This window comes from Pan paniscus, chromosome 16, assembly GCF_029289425.2.
Source record: "Pan paniscus chromosome 16, NHGRI_mPanPan1-v2.0_pri, whole genome shotgun sequence".
Classification (NCBI taxonomy): domain Eukaryota; kingdom Metazoa; phylum Chordata; class Mammalia; order Primates; family Hominidae; genus Pan; species Pan paniscus.
This window is the reverse complement of record NC_073265.2, coordinates 54,142,443-54,165,561: the sequence shown is the minus strand read 5'-3', so window position 1 is coordinate 54,165,561 and position 23,119 is coordinate 54,142,443. Positions and strand designations below refer to the sequence as shown.

The following is a 23,119-nucleotide window of genomic DNA, read 5'->3' as shown; positions in this document are numbered from 1 at the left end:
CTCCCAGGTTCCAGCGATTCTCCTGCCTCAGCCTCCCCAGCAGTTGGGATCACAGGTGTGTGCCACCATACCCAGCTAATTTTTGTATTTTTAGTAGAGACGGGGTTTCGAAATGTTGGCCAGGCTGGTCTCGAACTCCTGACCTCAGGTGATCCTCCTGCCTTGGCCTCCCAAAGTGCTGGGATTACTGGTGTGAGCCACCGCACCCGGCCAACAAGGAGGGTTTCTAAAAGGGCCCCCTCTTACTGTTCTCCCTCGTAGCTTCTTTTCTCACTAAACCCCTGAAGGAAGAAATAACAGCACAGTGGTGATAGTGGGGGTCTCTGTGGGTATAAAGACTTGATGCAAGAGGCTCTAGTGTTTCACCAGGGAGCTCAGGCTAAGGATCCTAGACATTCTGCTCCTAAAGGCATCCTTAAATGAGGCCTAAGCAGGTACAGGGAGGAGACAGGATTGGGGAATGGGGGAGGTAAGGGTTGCTGCCTCACCTCAACCCCAACTAGTAATCAAGCCCCCACATAGTGAGGCCTGGGAGCAGAGAGAAGCCGGAACAAAGAAAATTGTTTTCATGGACAACTAAGTCGCTGCAGGGAAGTTTATGGTTTTATTTTTTATTTTAAAATTTTTATCTATTTATGTATTTAGACACCAGGTTATGAGACTGACTAATTTTTGTATTTTTTGGTAGAGACGGAGTTTCGCCGTGTCGTCCAGGCTCGTCCCAAACTCCTGGGATCAAGTGATCCACCCACTTGGCCTCCCAAAGTGCTGAGATTACAGGCGTGAGCCATCGCGCCCAGGCGCTTTTTTTTAATTTAAATGTAGACAAAGCCATAAGTATATCCCTTTCAAATGTCATTATTAGATTCAGCCTTTTTCCCAAACCTGTAGAGATAATTTTACAGACCCCGTTACTCATCAGTGCTCTCTCTCAGCAACACACTGCCTGCCAATTGGTTAACTAAGACTATTATTAGTCTTTATCCAAGACTTTGATTGAAGTGTTAGCCAGGGCAGAGCCCTGTGGCATATCATGAGAGACTTTCCTCCTAGTGCTTTTGCTAATCAGGCCTCTATCAATCCACCCAATTATCTGTTCTACAGCCCTCTCTCTGTTCGCATGGTATCATGAGGGACTGAAAAGGCTCTCTGAGGACTGAAAGACCCTTGAAAGTGGAGAGCTCTTCATTGCTGTACAGGAGGAAAACAGAATCAGTTCAGTGTCCCTGCGCCTGAAGCCTCTGACTCCCCGCCACTCTGCACCTGAATGTCTGCATATTAGCAGCAATCTCGGCAACTGGCTCATAGACCCAGAGAGATCTCCAGTGCCCCCCACCACCCTGAGACAGACAGACAGACAGACACGTACACACAGACGTGCCTCTGTGAGGGCCCCTACCGCATCCTCCTCGTCCACAGCAGCCTCGTGCTCCAGAAGCAGACGCACAGCCTGCTCGTGCCCTGCACCTGCAGCCCAGTGCAGGGCCACCCTGCCCACCTGCCCGGAGGGAGATGACACTTGTCAGGTGCTGCTGCCACCTGGCTGCCTGGACCACCTCCCACACCCTCCCCCAGGACAGCTGGTCTGCAGGCTGGAAGGGTCTTTGCTGGCTCTGGTCCCCAGCTAGCTGGGGACCCAGCCCCATTCTGCCACATGCTCCTCTCCTACATGGCAGCCAGAGCCAACATAGTAAAATGACTGGACCCATCTGTCCCCATCTAAAACTCTTCACAGTTTCTCATGGCTCTCAGGATAAACTCCTAACCTTGGGGATGATGAGGCGCTGCATGGTCTGGCACTGCCCACCACTGCTTCTCAGAAATGCCAAGCAGCTTCCCACCTCTAGGCCTTTTCCTGCTGTTCCCCCTGCTGGAAAGCCCCATGTGGCCAAGGATTATCCTCCAAGTCCCTGAGAGGCACTGGAGTGCCTGGGTTCTGTCCCCTTCCTTCTCTCAGAATGGGGCTGAAGGGACTTGACCCACCACCTCATTCTCAGACCACCTTGGCAGTTCATAACGTTATCCAAATAGGCCTGAGGGAAGCTGGCCTGTGGCCCCTGTGCCCACTTCTCCCCTCTGTAGTTCTCAGCTTATGAGGGGACAATGAAAGGAAGCACTAGTTTTCTCTGTGGTCTCAGGCAAGCCACATCCCCTCTCTGGAGCCCAGCTGCTCCTTCCTACCTCAGGGCTTCTGCCCATACTATTCCCTCTGCCTGAAATATTGTCCTTCACCTGGCTCCTCAAAAATGCCACTTCTGGCAGGGTGAGGTGGCCCATGCCTGTAATCCCAGCACTTCGGGAGGCTGAGGTGGGAGGACAGCTTGAGTCCAGGAGTTTGAGACCAGCCTGGGCAACATAGCAAGACCCCTATCTCTAGAAGAAATACAAAAATTAGCCTGGCATGGTGGCGCACGCCTGTAGTCTCAGCTACTCAGGAGGTTGAGATGGGAGGATCAACTGAGCCCAGGAAGGTCAAGGCTACAGTGAGCTGTGATTGCTCCACTGCACTCCAGCCTGGGTGATATGAGGTCCTGTCTCAAAAAAAAAAAAAAGAAAAAAAGCCAACGCTCCTGCACACGCTCTTACGACAACTTATCACAGAGGGAATGAATTGTTTGTGAGATGCTTTGTGTGATGTCTGTCCTCCTCTTTTGCCCATCTGCCAGCTTCTGGCTGCTTACCTTTGACCCTGGCCCTCCTGGCTCTAACCTCTCAGATGGGTCCCCGAAGTTAAGAGTTTGACCTCTGGAATTGCCCAAGCCTGGCTTGACATCCTGGTCCTGACCTTGGGTGGGGGCCCAACCACTCTAAGCCTCAGATTCCTCGAGACAATGTAGGCCATGAGGACAGAGCCTGAGCCTCCCTCCAAGTTTACACATGCAAATGCGCCTGCCTCTAGCTCAGATAAACTGTTCCCCCTGTGTACTGGCATTATCGTGACACTATCCCAGGTGCCCGGATTCAGAGAAGCTCATTACGCACGTGGTTTCTGGCCCTGGTGTTAACCCTCCTCCCAATCAGCTCCTGCATCCTGCCGACATTGTTCTGGCGGGCGGCCTCGTGGAGCTGCCTCTCCAGAGGAAGCACTGTGGGGAGAAAATGGGGTGCAGGATGAGGGGGAGGATCCCCCACACTGCAGACAGGAGAGATAAACAACCCATTTCCACTCCTGAACATTTCTGGGGCCGGGGTCTTTCAGCTAGGAACGGGGGCAGAGCGGCACAGCCCTCCTCCCTCTCAAGGTCAGGGTCCTCCCCAGACAGGCTGCTCTTCCTCATTAACTCACCCCACAGCCACGCAACCAGGACGTGGTGAAACCCTGAAGATGGAAGAGCAGGGTGAAGCCATTTGCAGCAGCCTAAATGTGTGCCCCATTATCCAAGTTTCACGTACCCTCCCAAGAGCTGCTCTTGGGGAAGGAAATGAAATTAACTCCCTCTGGAGTCAGTAACCATCTTTTCCACGGCTCAGTCTACACAGCCAGGATTTACTGAGCCACCTACTGCGTGCCAGCGCCGGGTGAGGCCAGAGGCATGTTCACCCCACTCCTGTACATTCCGTCTCCTTGTTCCTCCACCCCTTCTTCCAACCCCTCTGTTGCCCAGGCTGGAGTGCAGTGGCATGATCTTGTCTCACTGCAACCTCTGCCTCCCAGGTTCAAGCGATTCTCCCACCTCAGCCTCCTCAGTAGCTGGGATTACAAGTGTGTGTCACCACACCTGGTTAATTTTTGTATATTTGGTAGAGACAGGGTTTCACCAGGTTGGCCAGGCTAGTCCCCAACTCCTGACCTCAAGTGATCTGCCTGCCTCGGCCTCCCAAAGTGCTGGGATTACGGGCATGAGCCACAGCGCCCAGCCTCTTCCAATCACTCTTGCCCAAATCCTAACCAGCTTCCACCTGCCCACGCTGAGGCTACCCTGATTTTCCTTCTCTGTGGTCTCTCTTCTCTGTGCTCCTCTCACCCCCATCGCTGCAGCTTTAGCACAGAGTCTCAGATTAAAGGGAACCTCAGAGCTCCCCCTGCCAACCCCTGTCACGCACACCTGTGGGCTCAGGGTCAGACTGCAGGTTAGTCTCTGAGCCAGGAGGACACAGGTCCAGATGATCCCCACCGGAGCCCCATGCTGCCATCATCCTGACGGCTCTTGATTGTGAGGATGTCTAGTCTCCATGGCTAGACTCCAAGTATTTTGGAGGCCCTGGCCACACTTGACCCTTCCTGATCCACCCACAGCTCACAGCAGGCCCAAAGGTGGGCACAGGAGGAACCCACAAAACTCTGCTTTTGAGCCAGGCATGGTGGCTCATGCGTGCAATCCCAGCACTTTGGGAGGCCAAGGCAGGAGGATGGCTTGAAGCCAGGAGTTTGAGACCAGCCTGGGCTAAAAAGCAAAACCTCCATCTCTACAAAAAAGTTTTTTTAAAAATTAGCCAGGTGTGGTGGCACATGCCTGTAGTCCCGGCTACTCAAGAAGCTAAGGCAAGAGGCTTGCTTGAGCCCAGGAGTTTGAGGCTGCCCATGAGCTATAATTGCACCTCTGCACTCCAGCCTGGGCAACAGAGTGAGACCCTGTCTCTAAAAAGAAAACAAAAACAGGCTGGGTGCAGTGGCTAACACCTGTAATCCCAGCTCTTTGGGAGGCCGAGGTGGACGGATCACGAGGTCAGGAGATCAAGACCATCCTCGCCAACATGGTGAAACCCCGTCTCTACTAAAGATACAAAAATTAATTGGGCATGGTGGCACACACCTGTAGTCCCAGCTACTCGGAAGGCTGAGGCAGGAGAATTGCTTCAACCTGGGAGCTGGAGGTTGCAGTGAGCCGAGATCATGCCACTGCACTCCAGCCTAGTGACAGAGCGAGACTCCATCTCAAAAAAAAAAAAGAAAAGAAAACAGAAACAAAAAAATCTCTGCTTGTATGAGTGACACCAACAATCCCCAGACGAATAGATGCCTGTCCCCTCTCCCAAAGTGCTCACACATACTAGCACAGAGACAAATATTTGCTGGCCCTTTCCATAGTCACTGCAGGGCAAGTGACCCCATAGCCTGCATGTTTGGTCCAGTATGAATGTCTGAACCCAGCCCCTTTGTGTATCCAGGGACAGGTGACGAGTGTCTTGGTAGGGAAGGCTAAGATGCACTGAGGTGAGAGACAGGCCTGCCATGCAGTTTGTTTTTCTAGATAAATCCCACACAGTCTTCTCCAGATGAGAAAGAGGATCCTGAGCTTTCTGGGGCCTCATGGATACAACCTGTGGATCTCAGAGTTGCTACCCTGGGGGGCAATCACACAGTCCTGGGTTCAACTCTGGCTTAACCACTTCCTAGCTGTGTTAGGCAGTTTCCTCATCTGCAAAACAGGAGTGCGAGCTTCCCTACAAGGTTAATATCATGATTAGAAATGAGATATGAAAACCCCCTGGCACAGTGTCTGGCACATAATGACCACACCGCCGCCACCACCACCACCACCACCACCATCATCACTATTATTCCTCCAAGGCAAAGGGTCAAATTCTGGTAGCCAAAGAGAGCTGCCACTTCAGATGTGAGCTTACAGAGGCCTGGGTTCTAGTACCTTCCCTGCCACTTTCCAGCAGCAGGATCCTGGGCTAGTCACATCCCCCTTGTAGGTCTGTTTCTTCCATTGTAAAACTGGGGGAGGGTGAAGAAAGAGATCTGTATAGGTCCCTTCCTGTCTGGCACCCTCTATCTTATGTGCAGCTTAGGGGGATTGGCCTGGTTTGTATTGGCAAACAGCCAGGAGTTCCAATGGGAAGCCAGCAGACACTGCATAGGGCCAGGCCAGAGAAGGTTAAGTTAGAATGAAATCAAGTCCAGTCTCATCTCTTCCATCCACCTCCCACCCGGCACCCTCTTTCTGGCCACATCCAATACCCACTGAGCTACCTGAGCCTTTGCCCATGCTGGGTCCTCGTCCAGAATTCTCTGCCACACACCCCAATGCTCCATTGGTACACATTCTTCGCAGGCCCACTCAAGTGATCCTCCGCCCCAGGCAGAACCATGTACCTACCTAATCTTGATTGAGCATTCCCACCCCCAACACATCCCTCAGCTGAGTAGATGCAGTGTGCCAGCATTTTGGACACTATAGGTCTCAAAGGAATCCAGTGAGCTGCACTATGCGCATTTGAGGGAGAGCCCCGGGATTCAGCTGTCAGGATTCAGCCAGGGCTGCAGGATCAAGGACTCACAGTGCAGACACCGACACAATCTTTCTCTCCCCTCTCCCAGACGGTGCAGCCAAAGCTGCCCCAGGCCAGCTGATGCCCACACAGACGCTGCTGCCCGGCCTAGAGGCCCTGGCACTGGGCGCACTCCTTGAGGGAGGTTCGGAGGTGCCCTCATTCCACCTGTGGCCAGTCAGGCTCCTCTCCTCTGAGTGCGTGCCCCATCTGATGCGGTCTCCACTCGCTATCCAGCCCCAGCATCCCGGGTGAGCTGGGCCCTTCAGCACTTCTACCACTCAATGGCTGTGTGACCTTGAACAACTCATTTGAACACCCTGTGCCTCAGTTTCTCATCTGCGAAATGAAGATAACATAATGTCCTACCCATATGGCCGCAGAGAGGATCAAATGACGTGCCTCTCCTGGGTCAAGGCCTGGCACACAAAGTACAGCACGCAGTCAAGGATCGCTATTACCTTTATTATTTGTAGCTAACCTCTCAGCCGCTGCTCCCCGCTCACCTGGCGGGTGTGGTCCCCGAGTCCCAGACGCACTGGCAAGGTCCCCTCGGCCCAGTGCGCGGACCGGTAACCATTCCGCTCGGAGCCACACAGACGCCCAACACGGAGGTGGCCGTTCGGAGGGCGCCAACCTCACCCCTGGCACTCCCCAAACGGATGCGGGGGTCCTCTCGGCCTCGGCCCACCCCGCCCTCCCTCCTCCAGGCATACTCACGGCCGTCGGTCTCCCACGCCAGCTCCTCCTGCATCCTGCCGCTCCGCAGCCCCTGCGCGCGCTGGTGCCCGGGAGCGAGGCGCGCGTCCGCCGGGGCGGGGCCCGGGGAGCCGAGAGGAGGGGGCGGTCGCTCCTCCAGACTCCACGCCCCGCCTGCTAGGAGCGCAGCTGCCCCGGCCACTGCAGTCCCGGACCAGGACGCAGGTCCCTCCTCCTGCTCTCTTAACCTGCCCACCCCTCCGCGCCCGAGGCCGGGGGGTCGGGGCCACGCCGAGTTCCGCAGGTGTCCCTGACCCAGTCTCCTCCCCGGGAGTTCGCCCAGCCTCCCCGGCCCTGGAGATAGATGCGCACAAGGCATCTGGCAGGCTCATCCTCCTCGCGCCTCTCGGGACTCGGGGAGGAGGGCTGAGCCTTGGGCCCGCCGCCTCAGGCGCAGAAAGTCAAACCCCAAAGATGTGAGCTGGCGTTTAAGGGACCACAACCTCAGCAGGTCTGCAAGCATATGAAGAGATGGTCGGATTTATCAGTGTTCAGAAAGATAACAATGAGATATCACTTACACCCATTAAGACTGGCAAAAATTAGAAAGCTGAATAAGCCAAATGTCAGCGGAGAATATGGAGCTGTCGAGCTGGCGTGAGTAGCCTGTGGCTGTCAATCTGGAAAACATTCTGGCAGTAATGAGGGAAATTACGGGAGAACCCTAAAATCCAGCTCCTTGATATAGATCTCTGAAATTCTCTGCAGGCCCATAAAGGGACATGTAGGAGGATGTTGGTTGCTGTGTTGCTGTGGTTGCTGGGAGTTGGAGACAATCTAAGCGCCCTTTCTTGTAAGAGCAGATGGATAAACTGTGCAGCACTCAAAGCAAGGGACCCGCTGTATTCGTGGCAATATGGATTTAAACACCTAGTGCTAGGCAGAAAAAGTAAATAACCAAACCAAATAAGACCTAGGAAGCAATATCAATAAAAATATTACAAATGCATTTACATCAAACAACACAGACTTGCAAAGACACGTAGAAACAAAAAGATACACATTAAATACACCAGAATGGGTTGCACTTCAGACCCTTGGGGGATGTCCATGTCCTTTTTGCCTTAAAGGCATTTACAGCTTCTTTGAATTTAGGGATAATGGGGTCTCAGGCATCTCTATCCCAAGGCAAGAAGCCAGCAAAGCCATGATAGGTGTAGTTACTACTTTGGGGATCAAAGGAGGAAGAGCATCTTTCAGTCATTAGTCCTTAGAATATAGTTCAAGAAGCCTTCCTGAAGAAGGAGGTATTTGGAATGGCCTTTGAAAAATAACATAATGATAACAGCTAACAATTAATGAGCCCTGAGCCAACCCCTCAAAATGGTCTCAAAATAACAATTCCAACATAATAATCAAAGATATGATTTTTTTTTTTTTCTGAGACAGAGTCTCACTCTTTCGCCCGGGCTGGAGTACAGTGGTATGATCTCGGCTCACTGCAACCTCTGCCTCCCGGGTTCAAGCAGTTCTCCTGCCTCAGCCTCCCATGTAGCTAGGATTACAGGCACTCGCCCCCACACCTGGATAATTTTGTATTTTTAGTAGAGATGGGGTTTCACTATGTTGGTCAGGCTGGTGTTGAACTCCTGACCTCAGGTGATCCACCTACCTCGGCCTCCCAAAGTGTTGGGATTACAGGTGTGAGCCACTGTGCCGCACCCCCCCTTTTTGTTTTTGTTTTTTTTTAAGACAGAGTCTCACTGTGTTGCCCAAGCTGGAGTGCAGTAGCGTAATCTCAGCTCACTGCAACCTCTGCCTCCCAGGTTCAAGCGATTCTCATGCCTAAACCTCCCAAGTAGCTGGGACTACAGGTGTGTGCCACCACACGCGGCTGATTTTTGTATTTTTAGTAGAGATGGGGGTTTCACCATGTTGGCCAGGCTGGCCTCGAACTCCTGACCTCAGGTGATCTACCCACCTAGGTCTCCCAAAGTGCTTGGCCACCACGCCTAGCCAAAGATATTATTCCTGAAAACAGTTTAAATGTTTTTTGTAAAGCTTTTGTCACATGTACATCCCACTAGGGGCATAGTGTCACGTTACTGTTTTAGTCACTTGGAATAGTTCTCTATGTGGTTATGCCACCAACTCAACATGCATGGTTTATTTATTTTGTTTTGCTTTTGTTTTTTGATATTTTTAAATGTTAATTTTGCTTTACAATTATGTAAAGTATTTACATGTTTCAAAGTTAAGTCTCTGAAGGTTGTCATAGTCAGCTGTGGTGATGGATGAAGAGGGCACCACTGGCTTCCAGCCTGCTGTCACTCTCCTTCACTCCACATCCAGCTTTTCTTCCCAGCTGCTGAGCCTGCTGACCAACAGTGGCCCCAGGCCATCATGGACTTGGCTGCAGACCCAGGGCATTAGTACCACCCATAGACCTCCCCAGGAGCTTTCCCTTGTGGTTCCATTTTAGCAGCTGGACATACTTGGTTTCTCAGATGACTGACTAAGGACTCCTCTGATCCTCAACTCCCCTTCTGGTCCTTCCGCAACTGTGTAAGGCAAATTACTATCACAGATCCCTAATCCCAGGGGTCCCCAACCCCCAGGCTTCAGACTAGTACTGGTCCACGGCCTGTTAGGAACTGGGCCACACAGCAGGAGGTGAGCAGCAGGAGAGCGAGCATTACCACCTGAGCTCCGCATCCTGAAAGATCAGTGGTGGCATTAGATTCTCATAGAAGGGTGAACCCTATTGTGAACTGTGCATGTGAGGAATCTAGGTTGCACACTTCTTTTTTTTTTTTTTTGAGATGGAGTTTTGCTCTTGTTGCCCAGTCTGGAGTGCAATGGCTCACTGCAATCTCTGCCTCCCGGGTTCAAGCAATTCTCCTGCCTCAGCCTCCCATGTAGCTGGGATTATAGGTTTGCGCCACCATGCCCGGCTAATTTTGTATTTTTTTAGTAGAGATGGGGTTTCACCATGTTGGTAAGGCTGGTCTCAAACTCCTGACCTCAAGTGATCCACCCGCCTCGGCCTCCCAAAGTACTGGGATTACAGGCGTGAGCCACCATGCCCAACCTAGGTTGCACACTTCTTATGAGAATCTAACTAATGCCTGATCATCCGAGGGGGAACAATTTTATCCCAAAACCATCCCCCCACCACCCAAGTCCTGTAAAAAATTGTCTGCCAGAAAACTGGACCCTAGTGCCAAAAGGTTGGGGACCAGTACCCCAACCCATAACCTCAACATGATTCTGCTTCCTTCACTGCATCCTGACTGACAAAATAACATTTGTGTTGTTGATGCTTACCCTTATATTGTTTAATTTAATCATATATTCTCCCTTTACTGCAGTAGCATACTATATATCATCTTCTTACTTTGCCCTGCCCCTTAAAATTCACCCATTTAAGTGTATAATTCAATGGTTTTTAGTACAGTATCATTCAGAGTTGTATAACTATCACCACTAAATATTTTCATCACCCCAGAAAAGAAAGCCCATATGCTTTAGCTATCACCCCCCCTTGCAGTTTACCCTCCCCAACCCTCCACACACAGCCCTAGGCAACTACAAATCTACTTTCTTTCTCCATAGATTTGCCCGTTCTGAACATTCTTCTGGCTTTATTCTGGGAACAATCTACTACAGAGATCTCTCCGCAGTAGTCTGTTGAGATCTTCCTGCATCCTTTGTACAGCCTCAGAGTCCTCCATTGGGTGGCTTATTCAACCACTCCCTGTTGATGGACATTGGACCTGTTTCCAGACTTTTATTATTACAATAGAGTTACAATGACCAACCTTATGCATGCATCAGTTGGTATTTTTACCAGTGCATCCATGGGATCTATTCTTATAAATGGGATTGCTTGGTCAAAGGGTAAATGCACATATAACTTTGCTAGCTATTGCCAAATTCTCCTCCATAAGGTCCAGAAATATTTTGCATTTCCATTACCAATGTATGAGGGTGCCTGTTTCCAAGGAGAACATTCTGTAAAACTTGGATTTTTCCCAATCTGATAAGTTAGAAATAGTAATTCATTATAATCTTAGTTTGCATTTCTATCATTACAAGAAAAGTTGGTTATCTGTTTCTATGTTTAAGAGCCGTTTTCTTTTCTTTTTTTTCCTGAGAACAATCTGTTCTTATCCCACTCATTTTTTAAATGATTGTTGGCCTTTTGCTTAAGAGAAATTTTAAAACAGCTTTTTATTTCTTGTCTTATTAATGTTTGTTCATTACTAAAGAAATTTTAAAATACAAAGAAGGGGCTGGGCGCGGTGGCTCACGTCTGTAATCCCAGCACTTTGGGAGGCTGAGGTGGGCGGATCACGAGGTCAGGAGATCAAGACCTCAAGACCATCCTAGCTAACATGGTGAAACCCCATCTCTACTAAAATATATATATATATATATAATTAGCCAGGCGTGGTGACGGGTGCCTGTAGTCCCAGCTACTCAGGAGGCTGAGGCAGGAGAATGGTGTGAACCCGGAAGGTGGAGCTTGCAGTGAGCTGAGATCGGGCCACTGCATTCCAGCCTGGGCGACAGAGTGAGACTCCGTCTCAAAAAAACAAAAAAAAAAAAAGAAGGAACAAAATACAATCAATCTACCAGAAGACGCCACCATGAATCACTTGTTATATATTGCGCTAGCCCTTTTCTAACAAAAGAAAAAAATATACACACACACACACACACACAAGAGTGGTAAATATTTGCTGGTCTTGTACCAGCATTTGGGAGCCAGAATGGCACTGGTTTCCTCTCTGCTTAGAGCAATCAGCTGCTTGAGAGGAGGGAGGGAGTGGCAGAAGGTCCCAGCCAAGTGGGGTCAGGGGTACCCAGTGGGCAGCTCCTGGACAGGTGCTCCAAATAAGTGAGCAGTTTGATTGTGGGTAGGAATGGCAGCCCCCTGCAGAACTGCTCACCCAGTGGGGGAAGGAGCAGCAGGAGCACAGGACTAAGAGACCTGAGCTCCAATCCAGATCTGCACTGCCCAGCTGTGGAACTGGACAAGTCCCTTCCCTCTCTCCATAAGGAAATAGGCCTGGGTGGTCTTTTAGGTCCCTGGCCCCTCAAGCATTGGATTGAGAGGTGATGAATAATCCATTAAAGGAAGAAAGCATTAACCAAAGGGAGGCAGGGCCAGGTTATTTTTCAGGTCCCTAGGTACCCTCTAAACCAGTGGTTTCCAATCTTTTTAGCACCATGGACTGGTTTTCTGGAAGACAATTTTTCCATGGGTTGGGGTGGGGCCATTGGAATGGTTTCAGGATGAGACTGTTCCACCTCAGATCATCAGGCATTAGATTCTCATAAGGAGTGCAGCAACCTATCGCATGTGGGGACAATAGGGTTCACGTTCCTATGAGAATCTAATGCCTCTGCTGATCTGACAAGAGGCAGAGCTCAGACGGTAATGCCTGCTGCTCACCTCCTGCTGTGCAGCCCCATTGCTAACAGGCCACAAACCCATACTGGTCCTGCCCGGGGGTTGGGGACACCTGCTATAAACTCACAGACCTCAGACTCCACCCACATCTCCCAGCACTTGTGTATCCATGTCTTTCTGAGTCCAGTCCTAGCTCTGCTGTGTGACCCCATGCAATCACTAAATCTCTCTGACCTTCAATTTATCTGTGGATGATCCTTTTTTAATAGGGCTATTTCAAAATGCCTAGGCCCAGGCACACAATGAGTGCCCTAGTGTGGTGGCGGTGATTATCCTCCAGCTCTCCACCTGCAACCTATACTATCCCATGTAATCATATTGACAACTCTGTGAGGCAAATGCTAGAATATGGAAGCTCCACTGTACGGAGGAGGCACCTGAGATTCAGAGAGGTTAATACTTCACTCAGGGACATACAACAAGCTGTGGAGAGTTGAGAATGGCCTCCAGGTGTGACTCGCTCCAAAGGAGAAACAGGTGATTCCCATGGCGTTGAACCACGTGCTGGGTCCCCAGCCAGGCCACAGCTGAAGGTGAGGTTGGAGGACATCCTTCAATCCAACCACCCGGCCAGTCCACTGGGACACCCCAATTCTAGGGGGTGACTTTCTTGCCAGGAAAGAAAGCAATTTGGCGGAAAGCCTCAGAAAACAGCGCAAACAGGCTGGGCGTGGTGGCTCACACCTGTAGTCCCAGCACTTTGGGAGGCTAAGGCAGGTGGCTAAGGCTTGAGCCCAGGAGTTCGAGACCGGCCTGGGCAAAATGGTGAGACCTACCCTTCCACCCCCCCACACACACGCTCACTGTCTCTACAAAAAAAATTTAAAGAAACAAAAGTAAAAATAGCGCAAGCATGTAACCTGACGCAGAGGATCCAGGTGAGAGGGACTAGGAGCGTATGGGCGTTCGGTTTCCCTGAGCCTGGCTTCTCGCGCTTAGCGTCCTCCTGGAACTCCGAGGGGAGTGGGCAGAGGCCTCTGGGCCTCGCTGCAGTTTCGGTTGTCGACACGCGGGGGAGCAAGAGCCGGCGAAGAGCAGCTGTAAATACCGTAATTCCCTCCCATCTGTCCCCACGACCGGCACGACAGTGATGGAGGCCAGAGGGGCGCGAGGAGGGAGAGGCTAGGGGTTACAGACTATAGTGTAACCTGAGATGGGCTGGATCTACCTATGACAGAGGAGGCTCTGCGCAGAGAAGCAGAGTGCCCACATGCTGAGTCTCCCAACTGGCTCCTCCACGCTGGGCTTTCTGCTGTACCATTTTCTGAGGCTTTCCCCAAGATTGCCAGTGAGGGTACGTGAATGCCAGGCTAAAGACTTGGGCCATGGGGGCGGGGTGAGAGAGGAATAGACGCGGTGGTAAAGATGTAAGTAAATGTGGGGTTGAGTGGCAGTTTAATTCCCAGACATACTCGGGCCTTTCTAATGAGGGAAAAGATGCAATAACTTTCGCAAAGAAAGTAGGGAATTACTATGGATTCCCGTTAGAGGAATGCGCATCTTAAAAAGCTGCAGGAAGGGGGCAATATTTAACCCAAATGAACTTCTAAAGGTCTTTTTTTTTTTTTTTTTTAGACGGAGTCTCACTCTGTCGCCCAGGCTGGAGTGCAGTGGCGCGATCTTGGCTCACTGCAAGCTCCGCCTCCCGGATTCACGCCATTCCCCTGCCTCAAGCTCCCGAGTAGCTGGGACTACAGGCGCCCGCCACCACGCCCGGCTAATTTCTTTTTGTATTTTCAGTAGAGACGGAGTTTCACCATGTTAGCCAGGATGGTCTCGATCTCCTGACCTCGTGATCCGCCCGCCTCGGCCTCCAAAAGTGCTGGGATTACAGGCGTGAGCCACCGCGCCCGGCCTTCTTTTTTTTTTTTTTTTTTTAAACTTTTGTTTTAGGTTCAGGGCTATATGTGCAGGTTTGTTACATAGGTAAACTTGTGTCATGGGGGTTTGTTGTACAGATTATTTCATCACCCAGGTACTAAGCCAAGTACCTGGTAGTGGTATTTCCTGATTCTCTCCCTCCTCCCATCCTCCACCCTCTAGTAGGCCCCAGTGTCTGTTGTTCCCTTCTTTGTGTCCATAAGTTATCATCATTTAGCTTCCACTTATAAGTGAGAACATGCGGTATTTGGTTTTCTGTTTCCGTGATTTTTTTAGGTTAACAGGCAGAAGGGAGAGAGGTGTTTGCCTGGAGAAAGGATAAGATGACCTGGTGTTGTTGGGTTGAGGGGTGAGGCAGCTTCTGTGATCTGGGTCCCAGAGCAGGGACAGGGTGCAGCCTGTTGTGAAAGCCCAATGCACCGGATGTGTGTCCTCTCTAAGAAGGTAGCACAGCCATGTGCAGTGTCGTTGAGCATGCCCTCTGCCCAGGGCTCTGCCAGCCCAGCCAGTGAGGCTCAAGTTGGGGGACAGGAGGTTGGGGGTCAGGGAGAGATGCTTGGGAAGCGAGGAAAAGAGAAAAGGAAAAGGCACCTAAGAGCTGGGAGGCTGGAGTCAGGCAAGACCTTCATCCTCCAGACTTGTTTTCTCATCTGGAAGGTGGAGATAATAACACTACCTAAATGCAAAGGGCTATTGTGAGAATTCAATCAGTTGTTGTTCTAGAAAGTGCTCTGTAACCACTACAAAGACTAGGCATGAAACCTCCTCTGTAGAGGGCTCCCAGATTGCTCCAAACTCAAAATGCCCCTTTCCTGAGGGTTCCCAGAACCCATGGTCAAGCCTTCCGTGGTATCCCTGGCCTAGATGCAAGTAACTGTTTTGCAGCTGTCACCTTCTGCTCCAGCTCCCACTAAAGCACCCTCCCAACCCCAATCCCTGCCATACTATGAACTTTTTAAAAATTTATTTATTTTTGAGACAAGGTCTCACTGTGTCACCCAGGCTGGAATGCAATACAGTGTCAAGATCATGGCTTATCACAGCCTTATCTCCAGGGCTCAAGTGATCCTCCCACCTCAGGCTCCCAGGTAGCTGGGACCACAGGCATGTGCCAACACACATAGCTAATTTTTTTTTTTTTTTTTTTTTTTTTTTCAGAAATGAGGTTTCCCTATGTTGCCCAGGCTGGTCTTGAACTCCTGGGCTCAAACAATCCTCTCACCTCAGCCTCCCAAAGTGTTGGGGTTACAGACGTGAGTCACAGCGCCTGGCCAACTGAACTTGTCAAGGCAGATGTGGTAGCTAATTCATCCCTGTACTCATTCAAAACTACAGCCTGATAAGACTTGGCAAAATGATACTAAAGTTTATCTTAAAACAACAACAACAATAAAAACAGACAGCAATGTTATGAAAACAAAGAGCAGTAGAGGGAAAGATGGGACCAGATACTGAAACAATTTGACAATGGCTATCAGAATTTTTTAAATGTACATACCTTTCATGCCAACAACTCCATTTCTAAGAATCTACACCATAGAAATAATTGCAGTAATTACATAAAGATGCAAGGATGTCTACTGCGATCTGTTCCATAACTATAGCAAACAATTGGAAACAACCCAAGGGCCCATCAATAGGGGATGACAAAATAAATTGTGATGCATGATTATAAAATCATACAATGCAATGCTGAGCAGCTGTTAAAAAGAAATTAGTGGGTCTGTATTTGCTGAGGTAGGAAGAATCTCTAAGAGACAGCAAGAGTCAGAACAGGAAGTACAATATGAGTCCATTTCTTTAAAAACATTCTCCTGCCACTATCATCACTTTTTTTTTTTTTTTTTTTTTTTGAGATGGAGTTTTGCTCTTGTTGCCCAGGCTGGAGTGAAATGGCATGATCTCTGCTCACTGTAAACTCCACCTCCTGGGTTCAAGCGATTCTCCTGCCTCAGCCTCCCAAGTACCTGGGATTATAGACATATGCCACCACACCCAGCTAATTTTGTATTTTTAGTAGAGACGGGGTTTCTCCACTTTGGTCAGGCTAGTCTCAAACTCCCAACCTCAAGTGATCCGCCTGCCTCGGCCTCCCAAAGTGCTGGGATAACAGGCGTGAGCCACCACACATGGCCTATGTTCACATCTTCATCAGTCAAATTTCCCTTCCTGTCCCCAGATGACAATCTGGCAGATACTATGCTTTGCAATCATTTTAGGATATTAAAAGTCTGGTCCAACTCAATTTAAAATTCCAAGCCCTTCAATCTACAAAATACGGCCAGACGGGGTGGCTCACACCTGTAATCCCAGCACTTTGGGAGGCCAAGGTGGGTGGATCACAAGGTCAGGGGTTCGAGACCAGCCTGGCCAACATGGTGAAACCCCATCTCTACTAAAAACACAAAAATTAGCTGGGCGTGTTGGTGTGTGCCTGTAATCTCAGCTACTGGGGAGGCTGAGGCAGGAGAATGGCTTGAACCCAGGAAGAGGAGGTTGCAGTGAGCCGAGATCATGCCACTGCACTCCAGGCTGGGTGACAGAGCAAGACTCCATCTCAAAAAAAAAAAAAAAATCTTCAAAATACATATAGCACAGATATATATCATATTGTCATATTAACTTGTTTATTTTTCACCACAGCCCTCTGAAGTAGGTACTATGATTATCCTCCACATCTTACAGATGAGGAAATTGTGGTATAGACAGGTGACTTCCCCAAATTCACACAGACAGTAAATGGCAAAGCCAGGTTCTCTGCCCTTAACCACTGTGTTATATCACCCTAGGCTCACAGGACCTCAAATGGGACTTTTCCTTGTCTCAGAATTTCAGCTGGCGTACTGTATATCATTAGCTAGATATACTAGAATTCATTTAGCCATCACCCTAATGATAGACATAGAGATTATTTCCAGTCTTGTGCTATTATAAACAGTGCTGCAATGAACTTTGTGTGTATGTTTTTGTGCACCTGTACAACTATTTCAGTAGCTTAGATTCATAAAAGTGCAATTGCTGGATCAATGGGTAAATTTAAATTTGAATAGATGTTCCAGATATCTATTGCTATATAACTAACTATCTCAAAATTTAGTGCTCAAAAACAACCATTTTGGCCAGGTGTGGTGGCTCACGCCTGTAATCCCAGCACTTTGGGAGGCCGAGGCGGGCAGAACACGAGGTCAGAAGATCGAGACCATCCTGGCCAACAGGGTGAAACCCTTTCTCTACTAAAAATACAAAAATTAGCTGGGCATGGTGGTGTGCACCTGTAATCTCAGCTACTCGGGAGGCTGAGGCAGGAGAATCGCTTGAACCAGGGAGCTGGAGGTTGCAGTGAGCATAGATCATGCCACTGCACTCTAGCCTGGGCAACAGAGTGAGACTCGGTCTCAAAAAAAAAAAAATATTTTATATTGTTCATGATTTTGTGGGTCAGGGATTTTGGGAAGGGCTCAGCCGGATGGTTCATCTGTGATTCTCTTCCAAGGTGGCTTCATCGCTCACATGACTGGGGCCTCAGTGCTCCTTGACTGCTCTTTAAACATGTGGTGTCATATCCTGTAGGGATTCCCCACATGGTTTGGGCTTTTTACAGCATGTGAACATTAGATAATGCAGGTCAGGTAACCAGGTAGTTGGCTTCCAAGAGGGAGGATATGGAAACTGCTGGACAATCTAAGGGATACATTTGCAACTGAGACAGTATCACTTGCTGTATTTTATTGACCAGGGAATTCACGGTCCAACCCAAATTCAAGAAAAGGGGACATAGACCCCACCTCTCCATGGAAGGCACATCAGAGAACTTGTGACCACTTTTACTCTACCATAATAGTTATTTCCAAATTGCCCTCCAAAATATTGGTCAATTTACATTCCCAGCAATGATGCACTAGATTGTCCTTCCCCACACCCTCACCAACACCATACATTGTAAAACACTTCAATTCATGCTGATCTAGCAGCTGAAAATGGTACTGTATTTCATTGTCATTCTTTCATGCATTTCTTTAATTATGGGTGAAGGTAAGTATCTTTTCATGTATTTGCTGTTCATTAAATTTTATTTTTTCTTGTGAATTGTCTGTCTATATATTTTACCCATTTTAAAATTTGGTTGGACTTTTTTATATTGATTTATAAAATGTATATATTAAAAAGAGTAGCCTTTTTTTTTTTTTTTTTTTGAGCTAGGGTCTTGCTCTGTTGGCAGGCTGGAGTGCAGTAGCATGATCTCAGCTCACTGCAACCTCTGCCTCCTGGGTTCAAGCAATTCCCCTGCCTCAGCCTCCTGAGTAGCTTTTATCTGATATTATGTTACAAATAGTTTTCCACAGTGTGTGGACTTTTGACTTTGTTTTTTGACAATTTTCTCAATTTAGGTTTTAAATTTTTACAGGTTCAAATTATCAACCTTTTACTTTAAGATTTCTGGATTTTGGCCAGGCACAGTGGCTCATGCCTGTAATCGCAGCACTTTGGGAGGCCAAGGCAGGTGGATCACAAGGTAAGGAGATTGACACCATCCTGCCCAACATGGTGAAACCCCATCTCTACTAAAAATACAAAATTTAGCTGGGTGTGGTGGTGTGTGCCTGTAATCCCAGCTACTGGGGAGGCTGAGGCACGAGAATCACTTAAACCCAGGAGGTGGAGGTTGCAGTGAGTGGAGATCGCGCCACTGCACTCCAGCCTGGCGACAGAGCGAGAATCTGGATTTTCTTTTTTTTTTTTGAGATGGAGTCTCACTCTGTCGCCCAGGCTGGAGTGCAGTGGCACGATCTCCGCTCACTGCAAGCTCCGCCTCCTGGGTTCACGCCATTCTCCTGCCTCAGCCTCCTGAGTAGCTGGGACTACAGGCACCCGCCACCATGCCTGGCTAATTTTTTGTATTTTTAGTAGAGATGGGGTTTCACTGTGTTAGCCAGGATGGTCTCGATCTGCTGACCTCGTGATCCACCCACCTCAGCCTCCCAAAGTGCTGGGATTACAGGCGTGAGCCACTGTGCCCAGCCGAGACTCTGGATTTTATGTAGTGTGTTCCTGTTGTTTTTCAGAATTTTCCTGCTAGTCTCAAATGTTTATTTTTCCAGATTAATATTATTTTCCAAGGCACCCTCCTCAAATCCTATTGTTTTGATTTAAATCACTTTCAGTTTATAGATCCATTTAAGAAAATGCACAACCTTACAACTGGAGTACAAGGCTGGGCCTTGCGTTGTTTTGAGTCTTCACTCCCATAGGACATCAAGTCTTAGTGAGGGGATGATGGTGCCATCTCAGGAAGTCCCCAGCATTCCTGGGCACCTTTGAGGGAAGGAGCCCAAGAATGAACCAAGGACAGCCCTGGGGTCAGACAAGCCCCACAATGCCCTGTACCTAGGAATCCAAGGCCTTGTCAGGGAGGCTCAGAACACAGCTCCCAAGCCTACAACTCCTAGACTTTCCATTGCAGGGTGAGTCCAGAACTCCTTGAAGAAAACATTCCTTAGAGGCCCAGGAAAGGCACCAGATGTGCCTTCAAAGAGCTAATTCATGAGGTAGGAGATTTCACATAGTGGTGCCTTGTTGGAGAGACCGAGCAGAGTGATGCATTTGCCAAGGAAAATCCTACCGGTCTCAAAGTCACAGCCTTGGAGAGCGGCAGGGATCTGCTGTGGGAGCCACAGGAATGGGCGGCTGCTGTGGGCAGAGCCCTGCAGGCTCTCCTTCCTTCCCAGCTGGGGCTCTGCTGGCTTCTCTCCAATCCTGGAACCCCAGTCTGCAGCATCAACCCACTCCTTCCCCAGGCAGGGGCCCAGTTGGGCACCAAAGGCTTTCCCCAAAATGCCCAGAGAGATTGAATAGGCATTTGTTTATTCAACAATTATTGTCAACAATGTGCCAGTCAGTGTTCTAGATACTTGGGGTACAACAAAAAATAACAGAGACTGAAATTCTTACCCTCCTGGAGCTAACAGACAATAAAAATAATCATAATATATAAATATGTTAGAAGAAAAGTGCCATGGGGAAAAAACAGGGCAAGGTAAGAGGACTTGGGAGTTGGGGGTGGGGAGCAGTCACATTTCCCAAGAAAGCAACCGTGCTAGGGAACTTCCATTTGCCCTCCAGATCCCCAGAAAAGGCTGACCTGAAGGACTGCATCCTGGCTCTGGCTGGATTCAGCCAATGAGCCTCGCAGGAGAGCTGAGACAGGCGGGGGAGGTTTTTATCCCCCTGGCTCCCTCCTTGCAGGTCACAGCTCTAGTCAGGTGGCCCTCTCCCACAATTCTGTCCTTCCTTCCACCAGCCATGTCTTTCCCTCCTCCTCGCCCTTCTGCCAGGCCTGGGAGTAGCAAAGATGCCCCATGCTACTGAACCTGGGCACTGCACTCTCCCTTAGGGTTTCCTTACAGCCTGTCCACACCTTTGAAAATAGTCCTGAAATAATGCTAATTTGAATGCTGAGAAATACAGTGATATTTGAGCAGGCCGGAAGGCAGTAAGGTGGTATGCCATGCCGATGTCTAAGAAAAGAGTGTTCAGGGCACAGGGAACTGCCAGTACAAAGGCCTGGGGTGGGAGGCTGTGCCTGGGCTATTTGAAAAAAAGCAAGAAAGCCAGAGTGGCTGTTGCAGAGTGAGGAATGGGGAGAGGAGTAGGAAATAGTATCTAAGAGGTATGTTTTGGGAGGTGGGGGCTTGGCATTTGCTCTTGGTGAAGTTGGGGTAGATGACGGCGCACTGGAATGAACCCAGAAGTGATGTGATCTTTAACACTATCACTCTGGCTGCAGTGTTGAGAACAGACTCTGGGTCAAGGGTAGAAGCAGGGAGGCTGGTAAAGGGGAGGCTCAAAAGACAGTGGGAAAGGAACCAGAAGAGGCTTGTACTGTGGAGCTGGAGCCAACAGGGTTGACTGAGGACTTGGGGTGTAGGGGAGAAGAGCAAGGGTGGCTTCAAGGCTTCCCTGCATCTGCCCAGCCTGGCCCTCACATCCTGTCCCTCTGGGTGCTGTGTGTACACGTGTCCAGTCCTTGGGGCTGTGCACTGCAGGCCCATCTCCTCTGGCTGGCCTAGAGGTCTGCCAGCCTCTGCCAAGAGGAGTCCTTGACCAAATCACAGCTTTCTCTACCTGGGGCCATCTGCCTGAGGTCACTGGTAGAGGTGGGGAAGTGGATTCACTCCCTGGGGTGCAGGGAAGGGAGGCTACGCCTAATCCCCAGAGGCAGTCCAGTAAATCTCCCATATCAGTGAGATATTTTCTGGGGCACTCCCAGACATATGTCCTTCAGCCCAGATCCTGTGAGTCAGCCAGAACTGAATGTGACCAGCTTCCTCCTCCACCGCTCACTTGGCTGGCTTCCTTTCAGGCTCCAGCCTTCTGCAGGGGCAGCTGAGGCCACGAGTGAAGGGCCTGCTCATGGGTAGCCCACGCCCCCTCCTCAGGGCCCTCAGCAGCCCTTGCCCCTTCTATTGGATGTGTTCTTTCAGAATCCCAGTTTGAAGGGCCTCCTCCCATGGCATCCTGTGTGGGGCTGGACTCTCACTGCTCCACAACCTGAATTCAGGCTTCTAGCTCCTTCCAGGACAGCTGGGCCTGGCCTCCATTGAGAACAAAGGAGTCTCCCCCACCTGACTCCATGCTGAGCTCTCCACTGGCCTGTCCTCTCGGGTCTGCTGGGGCCATCCAATACAGAGGGCTCGTTATAAGAGTGGGCTCTGGGGTACAAGTTCTGCCACTCCTTCACCTGCATGTGACCTTGGCCAGTCACCTATCTTCTTCAAGCCTCTCCTTCTGACACTGTGGTGTTCCTTACACATTGGAGCCCCTCATAAATGCTTTCTGAATAAGTCTGCCTGCAATATGCTTAACGCAGTGCCTGACCCAGAGAACATGCTCAGTAAAAGTCAACTATTTAAATCATCCCCATTTACAGATGAAGAAACCGAGACTCAGAAATGTAACTTGTCCAAGGCCTCAGGGCTGGGAAATGGTGGAGCCGGGTTCCCCTGTGCCCTGATCCATCAGTCCACCTCCCCTGCATGCTCCCGATTCTTCTCTGCCTCTGTGAAGCCAGCACAGATATGTCAGCCTCAGAGGGATGAATGGAGAAGCCAGAAACTTACACTCTGAGAACCCCTGAGGAGACAGGAGGTTCCTATCATCATGGGAGATACAAAGATGAATTAAAGTTTCAGCCGCTCAAAGGGCTGCCAGTCTGGAACTGGGAGCCACGGCGCCCGGAACAGAGTCTATCCCTACACAGAGGACCCAGCAAGCCTCAAGGGAGGGGCACCATCTGGGTTCCCAGTACACAATTGGCTCGTTGAATCACAAAGTTCACAAGAAATAGTGGCCACACAATCTGAATTTTAAAAGACAAGTCCAAGTTGCAAACATTTTCTCCTATTGTTATAATAGAGTATGAAGTGCCCCAAAGAATCCATTATTGTGGCACCTAAATGACCTCTCACAGCCAGGTGGATCACAAAAATCTATGTTATACCACACGTCCTAAGCTTGACTTGGGGAAAGAGGATCCCCATTATGCTAGACACACAGATGCCGGCTGCCCCCAGCCTCAGCCTCATGGGTGTATGCACGTCCACACAGACTAATACCAGACAAGACAAAGGGTCACCCACTCTTGGGCTATTAGATGACATGGTGACTTGAGTTAGTGCCCCCTCCCCTTTCCAGCAGTGATCCTAACACCAGTGCTGGGCACTGTAAGGTCTGGAGGGGCCTTTGGTATCCCCAGAGAAAACAGACTGCCTTTGCATGCTTCTTGTCAGCATGAGAGGCAAACCCTGGTCTAAGTGACACCGAGGTTGCAGCCAGGGTGTCTCT

General features: G+C 49.7%; 1 protein-coding gene across 18 annotated transcripts in view; it reads right to left on the bottom strand.

Annotated features, from left to right (window-relative positions):
• The window catches only part of ANKDD1A (ankyrin repeat and death domain containing 1A), a 46,824-nt gene extending 39,385 nt beyond the window's left edge, over nucleotides 1-7,439 (bottom strand). For 7 of the 18 annotated variants that reach the window (XR_004666544.4, XM_055098727.3, XM_008953287.5 and 4 more), the window contains exons 1-3: nucleotides 6,940-7,053; nucleotides 2,983-3,086; nucleotides 1,370-1,498 (exon numbers count right to left, since the gene is read on the bottom strand). Coding sequence is in view for 15 of the 18 variants with exons in the window: in XM_055098727.3 (XP_054954702.2) it covers nucleotides 1,370-1,498; nucleotides 2,983-3,086; nucleotides 6,940-6,973 (267 nt within the window). In the remaining 3 variants the exon portion in view is untranslated. Of the gene's footprint in view, nucleotides 1-1,369; nucleotides 1,499-2,982; nucleotides 3,087-6,725 lie in introns of all 18 variants that reach the window. The other 11 variants (XM_055098729.3, XM_055098733.3, XM_063596710.1 and 8 more) reach the window with 8 other exon arrangements.
• Nucleotides 7,440-23,119: the final 15,680 nt, after the last annotated feature.